The 16,990-nt window shown below is 38.9% G+C and overlaps 1 protein-coding gene across 3 annotated transcripts in view; it reads left to right on the forward strand.

Annotated features, from left to right (window-relative positions):
* Positions 1-16,990, forward strand: part of syngap1a (synaptic Ras GTPase activating protein 1a) — a 43,823-nt gene that overhangs the window by 8,093 nt on the left and 18,740 nt on the right. For 2 of the 3 annotated variants that reach the window (XM_067612796.1, XM_067612797.1), the window contains exons 1-5: positions 752-3,570; positions 11,365-11,453; positions 11,745-11,866; positions 16,172-16,325; positions 16,878-16,976. In XM_067612796.1, coding sequence (XP_067468897.1) covers positions 3,468-3,570; positions 11,365-11,453; positions 11,745-11,866; positions 16,172-16,325; positions 16,878-16,976 — 567 coding nt within the window. In that variant the 5' untranslated portion in view covers positions 752-3,467. Of the gene's footprint in view, positions 1-751; positions 3,571-11,364; positions 11,454-11,744; positions 11,867-16,171; positions 16,326-16,877; positions 16,977-16,990 lie in introns of those variants that run through there. The other variant, XM_067612798.1, reaches the window with a different exon arrangement.

Raw genomic sequence — 16,990 nt, forward strand, 5'->3', positions numbered from 1 at the left:
GATGCCATTTATCATGTTGTTTCAAATACTGACAAAACATGCAAGTTAGAGGTGAAGTACATCAGTGCAGTGAAAGGTAAGGTGGTGTCTGATGTGGCGATTTTTCAGTTAATAACATATACAGTCATTATGCATCTAATGCAAAACTTCCTTAAACATCCCACAGTTAAAGTGTTCACCAGTGTTAGTGGCAGCTGGTCAAGAGAGGCTCACTGATGGAGGTGTTAGAGATGGTTTTTCACAGCCTGGATGTTTGCCTGCAGCACAGACGGGCAGGTCGATTCCAGCTGTTGATACAACTGTGAAACTCGCCAACGCTGCTCAGGTGTCGTATGTACAGGTGTCCTTGCAGCTACGGACACTGAAGGCAGTTCCTGGTTTAGTGCTTTGCGGAACCTGAACCTGTTTTTTTAAGGGGATGCATTGCAAGACTGCATGACAACTCTGACGACACAGTGGCTGGTTCAGTTTAAGTGGGACGTTAACAAATGTAGAACGTTAATGTAGAGACAGAAAACAATGAAAACACAAACATGGAAGTTGTTCATTCTTAGTGCATTTATGTAATTTCCTTCTTTTTTTCCTCCTCCTCTCAGAAATGTGTAGGCTGTTTAAGTGGTTGGCACAAAAGCAAAATGGCACGCTGTTTGAATTGGCACATGCTGAATTTGCATCACATAAAATGCATTTTGTGCCACAAATGTATGTTTTTGTCAGTTTGTTTGAATGCTGTTTTGAGGCATATAATGTATTATCTTCATTATCATTCGATGTATCAGTTGTGTTTTAGTAATAGTTTAGTCCATGAAATGTCTTCTTCCCAAGAATTACTCAAAATCCCAGGTGATGTCTTTAAATATCTAGTTTTGTTCAACAACAGTCCAAAACAAACGAAAAACATCAATTTATAAGGATATAAAACTGAGAAAAGCAGCAAATCCTTACATTTGAGGAGCTGGAAGCACTTTTGCTCGATAAATGACAAAATTGTTTGATCAGCTCATCGATGACTCGTCTCAGCTCTAATATGATGTCACACAATTGTCATGAAACTGCATTTTTAACTGAAATTTCTGCATATAGTGATATTTTTACAACACTGAGTTTCAGTCAGTGTTGTAAAAATGCTAGCCAGGTGTCTTGCGTGTCAGATGCCCGCAAGGTGCATTTTGTACACATGATAATGTTCATGGCACAAAACCCAGCATGTGACACTTGTTGCCCCACACTGAGCAGAATATCATTTATTCATATGTTTTCTTTTCAAGAGAATTTTAAATCAGCACAAACCTGCTGCTCCCATCAGGTGAAGTCGGTGCACCTGGTTGATTGGCTTCTGCTTCAGTAGAGTCGGACAGACTTTCTTGCTATTTTGCACTGATTTTGCTGATACCTGTAGTTTGCCAGTTAGCAATCTGTGGACGTTGCACACTGAACACCTGCACAGACTGTAGGAGGATGTTTCTGGGAGCAGAAAAGAGCCTTTAATTTAACATAAATCAGTCTAACTGTAGGGTTATTTTTATTTAGGGTTAGTTTACCATGATGGTTTCGTTCAATATAACAATAGCTTAAATAACATTTGTCAAAAAGTGTCCCACTTTAACTGGACTTTGCACTGGGGTCTGTGTGTATTTTGAAGGCACAGATGAAAGATGAACTTTCTTTTTGTGCTAGTTTTCTTTCGTCTCAAACAGCTGATGTTTGCACAGATGGGATCGGACGCCACCATCTTCAGGGTCCATGATATCACACAGTTAAAGCAGCGTGGGCTCGTGCATACAGTTTCCTTTCTCAAAAAAGAAAAAAAAAAAAAAACCCAGCACAGTGGAGAGAGAAGAGCGTCAGATAATGAAATGTCTGAGGCTGCACACTCGATAGAACAAGATAAGTCCAGCTCACTCTGACTCAGTGCCCCTCGAAGGATTTTCTCTCCCTCCTCCATGCCTATAAGAAATGCCTATAAGATATGACCTATCTCATACATCTCTCCTTTGGAATTTTTTTTCTTACTTTTGCTAAAATAGATGTGAGTCACGGATATGTATTAATCTTTTTCGATTCCTCATGAACTGTTGAGAATCTGGACTCCTCATCACTCAACCACGTTTGTCAGCCAGGGAGCCTGACAGCCGGCAAAGAGCTGATTCTACTCCAAAACCAAGTTTCTGTCATAATTCTGCTTCTGCTCTTCAGCCATCTTCATTGCAACGCACGGAGGGTGCTTTCTCTTGCTGCCAAGGACAGAAAGGCTTTGTCAGTCTGTTTGAATGTTCTCTCAAAAAAACGTTGCAACTCTTGTCAGTGAGTTCCTGTCCTGCAATCTTCTCAAATTGTTTTCTTTTGTCTGAGGCCATGAATTTCTACTCCATTCTCTCTTTTTTGTGTAAATCAACTGACAAAACACAAGATATTTTACCTTGCTGGTAATTCTTTTCTATTTTGAGCCTCTGTTCTTACATTATACAGTCTAGCATAACAATGCCTTGTAATACTCAGTTGTATTAGGTTGCAGAAATGTCCAAAAAACATTTTTTCATGCAGTTATCCTCCTCCTCTCAATCTGTTTCCACCATGGCCATCAGATCTCAGATTGCTCATTTTATATGGCAGCCTAACTACTCAGCATGTCACACAGCTGTGACCTGTAGGTATTTAAGATAGGAATGGCATGTCCTCTGTCATGAGAAAATAAGCAAATTCACGACAGTGAAATATGTACAATATGGGCTGTAAGGATCCTTTTTTTCCCATCTCACTTCCTCTTTGTATAAACCTAAATTCCAATCAGAAAAGATGTGGGAAATGAAAGGCTGATTCGTCTGTAGGAATGCTTATCAATTAATCATAGTAACAGCTTGAGGCTGAGCAGCTTCATTGACATTTAGCCTACGAGGCTCTAAAGGGCAGCTATGATAAGCTGAATGTTGCTCGTAATTCCAGTATATAATTTACTGTGGCCCGCAGTTTTGTTTTTCTGTTGTTGTTTTTTTGCTGTAGCGTGTGAAAGTGTGTGTGGTTGCAGGATTGTGAAGTAGCCCCAGTTTGTGCCTCGAATGTATTATCATTGCATATGAGTCATAGAGCTAAACATTTGTTTTTCTGAAAGATAAATTCCTTATTCAGCAACATTTATCGCTGTTCTGAAGGTTCAGAAGACACTTCTAAACGTTTGGATAAAAAAATATTCCAAAAAATGTTTAACCAGTTTACCAAGTTGTGACTCTTTTCCTCAATTTTATTCTCCTTGCTTGATTTGTACAATCTGAACCAAAATTACACAGCATTTTATTTTATTTCAATTAGCATTTTAGCCATATAAATGTTATGAAAAAGACTATAACATGTTTATATGTTTCTTGTGCTTTACCGAAGAATCCTGTGATTGACCGTGGAGTTGTAAGTGACTGTTGGTTTCATTAACTTCAAAAACAAAAACTTTACTTGTGTCTGTGCTGTATAGCTGCATGGACACATCCTCAAAGACGTGGCTGCCGCATCAGAGTCAGTTTGGGTTGGTTGGTCAAGCGGAGGTTTGCTGTGGCGGCGGGACTGGAGTTTTAACCCCAAGTGAGTCGGTTTTAGCCCCATACTGGTCTACTTTTCACCGCTGTCAACAGTGCCTACTGTGATTTCACAGCCTCCTCTCCAGTCTGTCGTGGTCCAATAAGATTTTTCTCTGTTATATATGTTTGTATATGTTCTCCTTCAGTCCTCTCTTTTCTCTGAAATCCGCAGACACAACTTTTCCCAGTGGTTAATGAAAGGTTTAACATGCACTCCAACCTCAGCCGTGCCGTTCTGCTCTTTTTCCTCTGCTACGGCTTTTGAGTCCTTTTCAGTACTATGAAGCTTTACAAAAGTGCCTCAATATATGGAGGATTCTTAGCACTCAATCCTCCACCGGAGCATCACTCACCCTCTGAGCCCTGCTTTGTCACACTCCCGGAGTTTTAGTTTGACATCCTCCAGGTTTGATAGCGCCATTTGCCTTTTACTCCGGCTTTGATACACTCCAAGTCTTCCACCTCTCTATGCTGTCTTTGCTTCCCCAGATGAAAGCAGCCATTTCTGCTCCCTCCAGGGGAAAGGAAAGGAAATTATTTTCTGTTATTTAGCGCAGCGTGTAAAGCTGTCATTTCATTTCAAACATTTAGACCGACACAGTAATGTTTTGAACTGTTAGGGAGAAACAAACAAGAGGAGGCTCATACTTTAGGGGAATTCATAGTTGAAAAGCATCTTATTTTGAGCTGTGACGTGGTGAGATAATACAGCATCTCGGCACAGTCGGTGTAAAGAGCGTCAAATTGCTGCTTGAGCTCTAGATTTTCATTTTGAGCATTTTTCAGCTGTTTAATTTGGGTCTCATCATTTACAAGCACAGCAATAACACCTCTAAATACATTAGTAAAAATGAAGGTACTTTGATGGAGAGCAGTACACAAGCTGAGAGCATGTTCCTATGGTAACTAGGCCACACTCCCCTTGGCTAGCTCACACAGGAAGAGGGACAAGCAGGAGAGAGATGCTGGAGAGCACACGTGACAGAGAGCAACTCTGGATTGTTTATTTAGGTTTCTGTTCATGTGTCTTTCTCCGCTCAGAGGGCATTTTACATTTTCAAACAGGTCTCTTGGTTTCATAGAATACTGGTTACATTGCAGCATGTTAGAAGTCACTTTCTTTCTGTGTTTCGCCTCCTTTTTCTCCAAAAATATCTGCAAGTTTTCAAGCCAATCACAAGTTCTTTCCCGTGGCTCCCTCACGCCCACACTGCCCCTGCTTCCTCAACCCCTCCACCCACCTCTGCTTTCAAATCCTGCAGCTCTCCCTCTTCTGTACGTTTTACATTTACTTGATTGCAGGGCTGCTTCTAAAAATGGCACCAACGGCTCTGAACGCTGTCAGAAGTGTCACTTGTCGTCTTTGCCCACTTTTCTCAGCATAAACCCCACTGATTAAGTTTTCTTTTATTCTAATATCTTGTCATTAATGCACCATTAACTTTTAAAGCCAATATTTTTTGAATGTATATGTAGGGCTCACAATGAAGCTATTTTGAATATATCACTCCTCCTGGTTTTAGTCTTAGGTCCGAAGAAGGTTTAATTTGATCAAAAACTAAAATGATTTCACATTATATTTGAGGCATCGCAGGACAAGAGTTTATTCCACGAGGATGCTGATTTTCTACATGCCAGCAGTGTATTGCTCTGTGTGCGCTGCATCTCCAGTGTCATTCTGCGTTCTGTAAATCGCTGCTCGCACTTAAACTGTGTCAAACCTCCTGGGGCGATGCTGCCAGCTTGTCAAAGAGCCATGAGGTTGATGCGCTGAGGTTTTGCTCCTGTCAGTCATGCAGGCTGATTGCTTGGGCAGCTCGCTCTTAATGAATAGCCTGGACTCTCCACACACATTTGCGCTGTCTGTGGTCTTTCAGCAACTGTGAAACTGGTTCAATCTATGACAGCAAATAAACCAACTTTGACCCAGTGTACTTTGGAGATCAGCACTTATTTTCAAACACATGAACCAAGCCCTGCTATAGGTTAGTGTTGGCTTGAACAACTGTAAAAGTTTCAGTTTTATATGCAGAGGAGTTGTGATGTCTTTGTCTGAAACATCTGCTGCCACCCCACATATTCCTCTACTGTAGAAGAAGTAAAAGTCCCTGTGGAAACAGTTCACGGTGCACACTGTGCTGTTGAATTTTCAAATACGATTTTGGGATGATGTAAAGAACAACCTGAAATGCCCCTTTGTCATATTCAAAACAATATGATGTATTTGAATACATGAACTGACCCATTGTGCAACAATCAGAGGGAGGTTGGTGTTGCCTGTTCTTTGGAGGTGTGGAGGTCAAGAAAATGTCACATCACAGCTTTTTCTCAAGTAATTTTTTTTAGTCTAGAGGAAAGAATTACTCTTTTTTTTGACTTTACATATAACTTACAAAATGTGGACAGCTAATTCCCAGCCATAATCACCAGTGGGTTGTTGACATGAACAGTATTTACTATATGGTAATTACTGAGACGTCCATATGACATGATTGAGACATCTGCCCCAGCAGGCCTGCCTGTGAGTCACCAGAGGCTTCTTGTTGTCAGATGCTCCAGACCAGACATAATGAGATGTATGTTTGTATCTGTTACTGGAAACACTGTGGGTGCGCTCCGATACCCATTCTTCCACACTATTTAGTATGCCAGAAAAAGATTTAGTATGTCCCAATACATAATATGTCAAATGCAGTATGCCAAAAGTACCAGGATGTTCTACTACATCCGCTCGCATTTTGCAGTATGCAAGTCAGCATGCTTTTCTGGCTTTTCTGACCCACAGTCCTCTGCATAGTGGAAGATTCATTACATCGACTGAGCCGCAGAGAGAGAACAGACCAATGACAGAAGCCACAATGACAGATGAAGGTGTATGTCCCAATTGTATGCATACTGCGTGCAACAGTACGTACTTTGTAAGGGCAGCTGCAGTATGTACTAAAAGTAAAAAGTAGACTTATGCAATTCAGGAACGCAGCGTGTCACTTCAAGACAAGCTTGATTGCACTATTATCACTATTATGGACAAGCAATAAACATCAAGCTCACCCAGTTTATCTCCGAAGGCTCAGTTTCCCACCTTCAGTGCAGAGTGAATCATAAGACATAAATCATTTATTGTGTACTGCTGCCGTCATTACACTGAAGAGGCATCACACATGTGACATAAAACAAACTGAATATGGCAGCTGTCAAAGAGTAGCAGCATAAACAATGCAGATTCACATCACGAGTGAAGATCTCAATGATAATCAGAGAGTATTTATCAGTGTTAATAGAGTTTTTCTTTGAGATGCAGCCTGGCATCAGCAAACACATCCATATTGGCCAAATTTTTCATTTAAAACTTTATATTCAGAATTTTTGTTCATACAAAAAAGTGACTATAATATACTGTATATTTGTAGTGATTTTAGCTGTTTAAATACTACTTGCGCAAAACAAGCATAGATATAGATTTTCTGCATCATGTTTGTATTGAGCTGCAGTTTGTTGACTTAAATTTCTGGGCCACTGCGACACCTACAGCATATATTGTCCCAGCAGTATTCTCTGTGGGAATATGTGCCAAGCTTTTTTTTTTTCCCCAGTCATAGTTGTGTCCTCCAGATGACACAATCAAACTTTAAAACAACTTTCCAACGCAGTGCAACTGTGTGGGGATGTTAAATGATTTGTAATATGTGTGAAAACTTTTTCACATTGAAGTTTGAGCCTTGATTTTTTTGATAAAGTGCATTTGCAAGCCAACAAACACGCACTACTCAGGATTGTATTGCAGTTAGGGATGGATTCCTATACCACATCTCGGGGAATTTTACCCATACTGTGTACCATTTTCTTCCAAAATTTGTCTCACTGCGTGGTACTTATGAGGCTAGGGATTGCCAGGGCACTGAAAACTGAGTTGGCGACCCACTGTGACCGAATGAATGTAACTGATAGTGGAGAAGGAAAAAAATTGGTCAAACACTTTACTTTAAGTCTGCCAATTTAGCATTTATAAGCAGTATAGAAACAGTTAATAAATGGTTTATAACACACTATAATTTAATTATAAGGAGATATGTGTTTATTAATGTATAATAAACTCCTGAGGCCCATAAGTAGAGGCTGGTGTATAAACAAATAATGAATGACAATATAGAGAAACACAGTTGTAATACTATAAAATCTGTCCTCATAGGAGAAGTTAAATTTAAGTAAAGTGTTACTGATACACAACACAACAGGTGAATGATGACATACCAGAAACACTGAAAGAAAATATATTAATATGCCAATTAATCAGATTGACGCATCACTAATTATAGTTTTGATAATGATTGTTTGTACCCTGGGCTGAAAGGAGAATTTGAGTTATTTTGTCAGGGCCGTCTGTGTTGTGATCTCTTTATACTGCATCTATTTTATGACTAATTCCTATAACATAAAAAAAAAAATCCATCCCCTGATAAAGGGTTATGATTTTATTCAATTTATTATAAATCACAAAAAAAAAATAAACTTTTCAAATGCATATAAATATAGAGATATATGCTAAAGGTTGAGTATGTTTCTCCGACACCCACTCACAGTCTTCCTCTTTCTGTCTTTCTCTCCCTCTGTATCACAGTTTGCTAGAGGCTGTTGCCACCCACACACTCCGTCCTGACAGCAATTTACATTCAGAATAGCCCATGTGAACATATCCATGTGTTCTAATATGTCACGTTTACTTAGAGCGCCACATGTTGCAGGTGACTGTTTTAGTGGCAGTGGATGTTATCGGAAATATGCTAAATATTCCTCCGCAGGGTCATTCCGTCTATTCACTGTAGCTCTGCCCCACATGAGAGACACAAAAGAAACTAAAATATTTCCTCCAGCTCAGGAACATTTCCCTGTGGTGGGCAGCCGATAGGTCTGATCAGTTCACTTGCATGCGTGTTATGAGAGACAGCGGTGTTTTGCAGCACGCTACATGGCGTTTTTCATCATCTTTATTGTGCAATTGTGTGCCAATATATCTTCAACAGTTCAAGTAGAAGCCCTTGGAGTTGTTTCCATGGATACCAAACAATTAGCCAGGATTCAGAATAGAACCTGGAGAGTAGCCTATTTACAGGCTTTGAGAGCGAGGAAATCATAGGATGACAGAGTATCTTGATTCTCTGTTGCAAAAGGGAAAAAAAATTATAATGGGTAATGGGTAATTTCTAAAAAAAAAAAGCCCAAACAGATCAATCACAGCAAAAAAAATAGAAGAGAGGAAGTGAATATCAGCGTGAAACTGATGATGTTTTTAGCTTCAAGAGAGCAACCTATGGATGAATCAATGAAAGGATCAAATGTATGAGTAATTCTGATTACACAACCTGCTTAAAGATGCAGAAAACCCAACGCTATGTACATCTATTGTACAACCTGGGCTGAAAAATCCTCTTTGCCCTTGAATAAGGGCCACGTTTTATCGTTAGACATGCTTCATTCTTCTATGTATTGCTGTCATCACAAACCCTGAACTGTGTGTAGCTGCATATAGACAGCTACACACAGTTCAGGGTCAAGAGGAAAATCTCAATGTTTAGGGTTATGTGGAGGGAGGAGATCTAGGATGTGTGCCAAAATTTCCCCTAAAAATACAACAATCTTATAGCAATAGTGCATCATTTTGGGAATATGTTTATTTGCTCTCTAGCTGAGAGTTAGAGGTTAGAGGAAAAAACTGATGCTGCTCTCGCATCTGTTCGTTAATTATGAAGTATGAACAGACAGCAGCTGGTTAGCTTAGTTTAGCACAAAGACTGGAAAAAGGGGAAAAGAGCTGGTTCTGCCCAAAGGAAACAAAATCAAATCACCTACTTGCACCTCTAACGCTCACTAATTAACACCTTAAATCTTTAATCTGTAAGAAAACAAAGTGTAACAACATCAATTTATGGTTTTACCATACTATACTGTTGGACAGAGCCAGGCTAGCACTCTTTGTGCTAAGCTAAGCTAACCAGCTTGTGCCGGTAGCTTTATATTTACTTTACAGACATGAAAGTGGTTTCAATCTTCTTATCTAACTGTCTGCAAGAAATTAAGTTCCTAAAATGGGCAACTCTTGCACTTAAAGGCTTGCGACTTTGGCTTCATTCTCTTGTCTTCTTGCATTTCTGTTGTTTGTATGGTGACTTGGTGGGATTATGATTTTTGCAGTAATGTGGAAACAGTATTCGCCCAAGGATTCTCCTGCTCCTGTACACTGACCTCATCTTTCTTTAGCCAACACACAGTCATATAGTGGAAGCATCAGACTCCCCAAAGACACCTGCCCATAGTTTTATTGATCTCTTGCCGTTTTTCTGAGTGTACAACAGCCCAAAGTCAGACAAAGATGACTCATTACACCATGTTACTTCTTTCTATCATATAGGGGTCTAATATAGTTCTCACACCCGGTTTTGCACTTTCCTCTTGGCTTTGGACACAACATGTTTACCCGATGGCAGCTGACAATAAACAGCTGCCTTTGCACACAAACACAAGTGTCTTCCAGACTGTCACAGTGTTGTTGTTTGTAGTGTTTTGGAGGCTGTAGCTGTCTGTCCTTGTTGCTGAGCTTCGACTAACATCAAGTGTTCTGCATTGTTGATGAACTGGTAGTTTTCTTGTGATTAGTGTGTGTTCTGTCATGATTTCTGATGCTGTTCCCTTTTCTATATGTGACCAAAGCAGCTGCAAGGTAATGACACAAGAGAAGAATAAGATGATGTAATAACTTTTACTGCAGCTGTACAAGTTTTTAAAATGTAAATTTTATTGAATTATGTGTACTTCATAAAGGGTGCAACATAAAATATTTTCAATTGATTGTGTGATGAAGATATTATTAAGTTCTCCGTTTATGATTAAATGTTAGAATTATATCATCTGTTAAACTGTTTCACCTGGTAATGTAGCAATATGTGATTTCATCTACTTATAACCAACTTTAAATGACAAATTGATTATTTTTGCATAAATTTATTACATCATCAGTTCTTTTATTAAGTTTTTCTGATATCTGTTCATGGTCTCAGGTTGTTTTAATATCTCATAAGAGTGACAGAGCACTTTTAAAGCCAATAAACACTATTATTTGTCATTCAAACTTACTCACTTGTGCAACAGTTACCTCATAATTTATCCATTTTCTGCTTGGACACATTTTCTGCTATTTTTCAGTTCCCCTCTTACAATTTTTCATCTGTTTTGGCACCTGAAATAATTGGATGAGTCTGAAAAAAAGTTTTTCACTTTTTTTGTTTTTTAATATGCCATATATTTCCCCATAATTGGCAACCACATTCTTGTAGTTATGTGTGACTTATGTGACATAATGCACCGTACTCTTGCTACCAAATATAGAAGATATGACATGCAAGACATGCAATCTTACAAGATATGATGGCATTTTACTTATATGCAGCCCTACAGCAACATGATGAAAGATTTATGACTATCACAGATCAGCAGCCATTAGTCTGAATCAATTAGCAGGAGTTCGTTTTCTCCAAAAATCTGTGAATCTGTGATTTACGATTGTGATCATTTATCTATCACTTACAGTATTTTGATGTAGAATCTGGATCCAGATGCAGATAAAAGCTTAAAACTAAAAAATATTTTATATTAATTAGAATAATACATTAAGAAATTGTGCTTTCACATTAAACACCTGCATTTGTTGACCAGGTATTGTATTATGGTTTAATGTTTCCTATTCAATAATCACTCTTTTTTTCTTGTTTTTTTTTCTTTAATCTCTTATTTTTCTTTCTCATAGACCAATCTCGCAGGGCAAGTTTTGCCTCTGCAAGACAGTCAAGCATGGAAACCCCTCCGAATGCCACCCCGCAGCCCTTCAGACAGCCGGTGAGTTCAGTAAAGCCTGGTACACACATCCTGATGCAGCCATATGCGGTCTTTCTGCTCACACAGTGAACACATTTAGTTTGACTTCCACTAATAAACCACTAATTAGGGAAGCAGTGCCAGTGTGATGCTTGAATGAGAGTTTACACTTAAAAATAAGTAAATTGTAAAATTTGCATACGCCTGTGTTTTTTTTATTGCATTATGCAGTATATTCTTCCAATATTGGAGCCGTTTTAACTCTGCTCTAATTAACTGTTTTCTTTCTATTTTCCCTCGTTGAATCTTCAGAGTTTCCTCAATCGGCGTTTGAAGGGCTCCATCAAGAGGGCCAAAAGTCAGCCCAAACTGGACCGGACGAGCAGCTTCAGACAGATGATTTTACCCCGCTTTCGTAGTGCTGACCAAGAGAGGTAAGGAACTTTTTTTTTAATAAAGCGTTCATATAATTGCAGGTGATATTATCCATCCAGTCTCTAATTGCGTTTATGTCGAATTCAGTGTCACAGGGGGGTTCGGAGTCTGTGCCAGCATGTTTTGGGCAAAAGCCAGCACAGGTTGCCAGTTTATGACAGGAGTAACAAATATATTCCTTCCTCTTAGTGATGTAGTGTTTACAATTCATCCGAGATACATGTTATGAAAAGCTGGTTAGGCTAGGCTTGCAATTAATTATGTGTTTTCTTGTGATCATCAAATTTTCGAAGTAACTTTGTTTTCTTGTGATTACAAAAAATGATTAAGCATCTCAAACATTAAGTCTTGTCATGAGCAAAAGATTAAAATGTGCAACGTTCTGATAAGGAAATTGTCTATAATCAGTAGAAATAAGGCTCAGTCTCAATACCCGTATTGTTACAGTCTGTGTTGTGTCGAGATCATGCAATTATTATGTGATCGTGACAAAACATTTAAATGATTAAACCATGGATTTGTGTTCCTCTGGATCATGTTTTTGGACTGTGAGAAGAAGAACCCAGAGGAAACCAACACAAACTCGGGGAGAAAATGCCCCACACAGAAAGAACCAGAGACAATAAACATGTTTTTAGGGTTTTTCTGGTTTGTCTTTATTCGATAGCTGACAGTGACTGGCAGGTTATGTGGAGAGAGAGAGAGAGAGAGAGGGGGCGTGGTATGATATGCAACAAACCTTCCCAGCTGGAATCAAATCAGGGAAATTGTTGCTGTATGGTATGCATTTATCGACTAGGACGCCCCTCCACGAGCCACAGTTCTGCCCCACTGTCATCGCATAGAAGAAACATACAGTACATGTAATTTAAATAAGCCTTTAGATTGGGGAGAGCTTTGAGTTCAAGACACAAACTCAACCATCAAGAATCATATCTGTTCCTGCTTGGATGGCGAATGTGCTGCTTTGTGTAATTGAGTGTTATTTTAGTGAGTTAGCTGTGACTACTCTACGCTGAATTGCTTCTGCATGGAAACTGCTCACCCTTGATGCTGAAGGCTACATTTCTTGTCGAGCTGCAGCTAGAACATCGCTAACCTCAATTCCTTCAAGGTTGCGTGTTATAATAGGACGAGCTGATTGTGTGCTGTAATTATAGTGTATAGTTTGTGTAATTATGGTGCACTAAAGCAGAATGATGTCGGTGTTAGTGAATGAACTGATGACATTTTTGACAATTGGGGTGTTCTACTTGTAAGAGTGAGTTGTCTTTTTTTATATCATGTATTTTTCACCTCACATGTAGCACTGATAAAGTCTCAGTTAGCTGATCTGTCAGTCCGATACTTTGGTTGATACTGAAATATCGTGACAAATATTTCAAGTATGGATCTTGAAGAAGAAGAAATATGACATTCTTCCTTTTAAAAACACGAAGTTGAATTAGCATCAGCAATGAAACACCCTCTTGCTCATTTCTATAATAATTTTGCTGTTGTTCTGGTAAAACCAGTAACTTTTGGTGGCTACTGCTAGCAAATGTTAGATATTTTCCACTCATTCTCAGTCAGCTCATCTTATGATAGTGTGTCTTTAAGCAACTGACTGAAGAGGATCTTGGTAAATGTAGTGAAATCTAATGTGTCATTATCCTATAATTGTTACTTGCGGCCACAGTGGCCGCCGTGCAGCAACAGTTACATAGTCTCACTTTAATTAATAGATACCAATTTACCAATAAATTTGGTAGATGTTCATTGTCCCAAGATGAGAGCATTAGTCAAACTTTGCACTTGTTCAACACTCAAAACCAATGAATTCCCATCAGCCTTAGCTGCACTTGAAGGTTATTGCTCAGATGCTAAACATTATAATTTGTATTATTCTAAAGAAATATGCTTTTTAATTATTTCCTCAAAGAACTAAATCTACAGCGCACTTTTAAGTGCCAATGTGGATAAATCTTAGACTGCCAGCGGTGCTCTGAGCAGCCGAAATGACCCTCTTCACTCGAACTGTGGCTCCTTGTCAACCACTCTGACTAAAGCTTGTGCTTTTTCCAGAGCATTTAAGGCAGTGACTGAAGTTATTCATTTGAGTGATATTAATAGTAACATTACCAAACAATTTATCCCATCATTGCTATCATGACATTAAAGGTATAGTCAAGTTGATTTCATGTCTGCACAACAGGAGCATAATTAAACACACATCATATGTAGGTGCAAGGCTGGAAAACAGTGTCTATTAAAAAAAAAAAAACAATAAATACACACTGACTCCAAACTACAAATGTATTTTTGATTGATTATTTGTTGTTTTGAGATGATTTATCCGCCTTAATGGGCTTGATGGTTAACCACACCTGTCATCATAGAACCAGGAACCAAGTCTTTACATCAATGCACAAAAGGAAAACGGTTATGGATGCTATTTTGGGAAAAAAAATCTATACACATACTTTCAGATTCTGTTGGAAATTCTAGTACAATTGCTAGAATTACTTTACATTTAGCAGGTCAGTGTGCTTTCTATCATCGGATCGTGTCAGGGTGCAATAGCCGGCAGCTCTGGAGGCTCTCATGACAGCTTTTTCTTGTTTCGTATTCTAATGTGGGGTCACACTCCGAAGGAATCTGGCTTGCATTGTGATCAAAATTTTATGCATTACTCACACAATCCAGTCACGGCGCTCATATGGGAAATGTAAAGATGTAGAGAGGGAGAGGCAGAAAGTCAAAATGTTAATGCTGACAGTACATTTTCCTGCAGCCACAGGAGATGCAGAATAGACATTTTTGGGGCAGGTGTGGATGTCCGATGTGCAAGAATGTGTTGTTTAGCAAAGCATGTAAAAAAAAAAAAGAAAAAAAAAAGGGCAGTGCTGTAATGCAGTGCACGTAAGCCTGGGTAAAATGTTAAAACAAATCATATATTGACCCAGGTGTTACTGTGGAGGAAGCAGCGGAGGAGGTGGGGGGGAAGCTTAATAGCGTTGGGGTTAAAGTGGCTTTCTGCCCCGGTCAGTGTGCTTTCCCCTCTTAAAAAAAAAAAAAAAACAGCCATTCACCAGCTCCCACCGCTGCCTCAGACAGCTGCCTTCACAGCCGGCTTTGAGTTCTGCCCACACACGCTGAATTCACTCAAGTTGACTTTCCTATAAACCCTCTGCGTCCAACTTCACACTCTAGCTTTCCAACGCAGCTGCTCTACCTCTGCTGCCAAGTCAGTTTACCAAAGCATTTTTCATGTAGTGCAATCTGCGATGGCACCGTCAACGACTCACTGCACCACTGACCGACATTAAATCTGGCCTTAAATTTGTGCTCTTCATTTTCTTGCATAATTATTGTGTGTCTGTTCAAAGCTGCTGCTTATTGTCAATTTCTGTCCTCTCTTCCTTTCTCTTTTTTTGCTCCCTAATTTTCTCTCTTATATTCAAAGCCACTGTTAACAACGATGCAGCATGCTAGCTCCAGCTTTTCAGTGCAGATTAACTCCATATTTTCAGTTCATTTTTTTTTTACAAACTAGTTTCAGAAAAGAGTAGTTCAACATTTTGGGGAATAGCCTTATTCGCTGAGTTAGATGAGAAGATTGACACCGCTCTCTTGACTTGAGATGGTAAGACACATAGAGGTTGTAACGATAACCAGTTCAATTTGGTTTGCCTCCTTTTCCCACAACTCCCAAGCAAAACCGTATCCTCCCTACATTTTTTTCTACTGACCTTTCTTCGCTTGAGAGAGCTTTGGTTCACTGTGCTGCTTCTACCACTTCTACTTTCCTTCACAGAGCTGCCCTCCTCTAAAGGTTACCCTATGATCAGCCATAATAATCTTTTTCCTTTTTTGCACTACAGTATTCCTGCAGACTGTAACTGCTTCTCTTACTTTTTCGCCCCATTTTCACAGTAGGAACTGCTAACATTACATTGTAACATTCTTGCGCAGTTATTGGAAATTGAAAGAATAGCCTTCCCAGACAACAACACAAACTGAGAAAACTGTGGTTTATTTCCTAACATGCAGCTAAGAAATGACTCACATGCAGCTGAGGGTAACATGAGCAGACCAAACTGCAAACTCCAGAACTGAAAATCTGGTAGTCTTGACTTTTCCGTAAAACTTCTGTAAAAATTCATGTTGAGATTGCAGGAGTGACGCACGAGGATCTTTGAGCTGCAGTGACTCATTTTGTATCATATAAAAATCGCTCCCGCTTATTTAACTAAAAATCAATATATATAATCATACCTAAGAGTTCAAAGTAAATAAATCTCTTCTTTTTCTTCTTTCACCAGGACGCGCTTGATGCAGAGTTTCAAAGAATCCCACTCCCACGAGTCCCTACTTTCTCCCAGCAGTGCTGCAGAGGCTTTGGACCTAGTTTTGGATGAAGAGGCCATAATCAAACCTGTCCATTCTAGCATTTTAGGGCAAGAGTACTGCTTTGAGGTGTGCACAGTATTGATAACCTTTTAATTCTCCCAGCCTTCTTTTGTATAACCAACAAATTCATTTTAATTCGATAAAATGTTCTCAGTATGTCAATATTTCAGGGGTCCTATAAGCTATTTCTCAACTTTCTCTGAAATAAGATAAATTAAGTGAACTAATGGTACAGGGAATTGGAAACCTTTAGTCATTTATTCAAGTTGATCGACAGAAATTTTGATATTTGATGAGTCTTTTAGTATTTTAATCTTTCAAGCAAAAATGCAAAAAAAAATTTTCTGGTTCCAGCTTCTAAAATGTGAGGATTTGCAGTTTTTCCCTTGTTTATAGCTGTAAATTAAATATCTTGGATTTTGTATTGTTTGGAGGACAAAACTTGTGATTTGAAGATGACATTTTTTACTATTTTGAACATTTATTATCAAAAAAATCAATCAAGAGATTACTTGATAATTCAAATAAGTTAGTTGCAGCTATATGAGAAATATTCCCCTTGCTTTCTGTGTGTAGGGATCATATATGTACTAAAAACTATATATTTTGTGTCTCCAGGTGACCACCAATTCAGGGACAAAATGTTTTGCCTGCCGATCAGCGTCAGAGAGAGACAAATGGATTGAAAATCTGCAACGAGCTGTCAAACCTAACAAGGTAGACACCACATA

The sequence above is a fragment of the Thunnus thynnus genome, chromosome 15, assembly GCF_963924715.1.
Source record: "Thunnus thynnus chromosome 15, fThuThy2.1, whole genome shotgun sequence".
NCBI lineage: Eukaryota > Metazoa > Chordata > Actinopteri > Scombriformes > Scombridae > Thunnus > Thunnus thynnus.